Source organism: Myotis davidii, unplaced genomic scaffold (assembly GCF_000327345.1).
Source record: "Myotis davidii unplaced genomic scaffold, ASM32734v1 scaffold770, whole genome shotgun sequence".
NCBI lineage: Eukaryota > Metazoa > Chordata > Mammalia > Chiroptera > Vespertilionidae > Myotis > Myotis davidii.
This window is the reverse complement of record NW_006282187.1, coordinates 221,564-223,040: the sequence shown is the minus strand read 5'-3', so window position 1 is coordinate 223,040 and position 1,477 is coordinate 221,564. Positions and strand designations below refer to the sequence as shown.

At 47.1% G+C, this 1,477-nt stretch overlaps 1 protein-coding gene across 1 annotated transcript in view; it reads left to right on the top strand.

The window, feature by feature from the left end:
* Nucleotides 1–201: 201 nt before the first annotated feature.
* Nucleotides 202–1,477, top strand: part of ELAVL1 (ELAV like RNA binding protein 1) — a 25,272-nt gene continuing 23,996 nt past the window's right edge. Inside the window, exon 1 of the mRNA XM_006752721.2 lies at nucleotides 202–394. Coding sequence (XP_006752784.1) covers nucleotides 223–394 — 172 coding nt within the window. The 5' untranslated portion in view covers nucleotides 202–222. The remainder of the gene's footprint in view (nucleotides 395–1,477) is intronic.

Below are 1,477 nucleotides of genomic sequence, written 5' to 3'. Positions count from 1 at the left end.
CCTTGTGTAGATGTTTTTTTCTCCATTTACCTACTGAAGGACATCGTGGTTTCTCCCAGTTTGGGGGCTGCTGTAAACATCCATGTGCAGGTTTTTGTGTGGACATAGGTTGAAGAGAAAACTAAGTGCTAATGCAGTCATTAGTTTTGTTTCACATTCTGCAATATGAACATTAGGAATTTACTTGATTTTTTTTTCCCCTGCAGATTTTTAAAAAATACAATGTCTAATGGTTATGAAGACCACATGGCCGAAGACTGCAGGGATGACATCGGGAGAACAAATTTAATAGTCAACTACCTCCCTCAGAACATGACCCAGGATGAGTTGCGAAGTCTGTTCAGCAGTATTGGTGAAGTCGAGTCTGCAAAACTTATTCGGGATAAAGTTGCAGGTAAAGAAACCAAGACGTTTTTGTAGAGGGAGTGCTTTTGGCTGTCCTGTTAAGCACTGTCTTTTTTACCTGTGACTCTGCAGCATTCCTCAGTGTAGAAGAGCTGCAGCCTTGCAATGATACTTTTAAAGTTTCATTTTTATCTCAGACTCTACTCTGTCACTGCCGTGGTATAAAATTGGATGTAGGTTCCCAAAAGAGGTAAAAATCAACATTAGACAGAGAGCATGTCCAAACTAAGATGGTGGAAGGGGAGGAAAAATGAGGAGACACCAGAAACTAGGTCTGCTCTTAAGAGCTGGAAGGTGCCAAAGAAGGACAGCCTGGCCTGCTGTGGGCTCAACTATGGAAGGGACTCTGACCAGCGCCCTGCTCCAGGCAGGCCCATTCATCTTCCCAGGCTCCCACTCAGTGGGTCAGGCCCACTGAGTCCCCAGTGAGTGGCTCCTCATTAGGTTTGGGTGACCTTGACTGTTTGTTGCACTCCATCAACCTGAACATCTGAAACACACTGAACTTGACCTCTGTGTGGGAATGGGAGCATGGCAGTGGTTCAACAGGCTGGATGTGGGGTTGGTAGGCTGGTTCAAAGCCCTGCTCTCCACTCCCTCAAAGTATGACTTGTAAGCCTCAGTGTCTCCATTCATAATATGAGTATGGTGGTGCCTACCTCCTGATGCTACCTACCTCATAAGGGTTTGAGGAAGGCCCAGAAGGACCTGGTAAGGTTGTCATTCTGAGAGCATGGTTTCAAGGACTCTGGAGAAAAATATGGACCAGGTACTAGGATTCCTTTCTCCCCAGGGAAGAACACTGTTTTAGAGAGCTCTCCCCCTCTTTGTCCTCCTCCTCTTCTTCCTCTTCTTCTCCCTCCTTCCTCTTCTCCTCCTCTCTTCCTCATCCTCCACATCTTTCTCCCCCACCTTTTCCTTTTTCTCCTTTTCCCTCTCTTCTTCCTCCTCTTCATCCTTCTTCTCCTCCCCCTCCCCTTCGTCCTCTCTGCTCTGGTGAGCTGAGGAATGGACAGTCTTCCCAGGATGGCTTTGGCTGCCACCTGGGTTGTGGGACTATGTGATTCCCTAC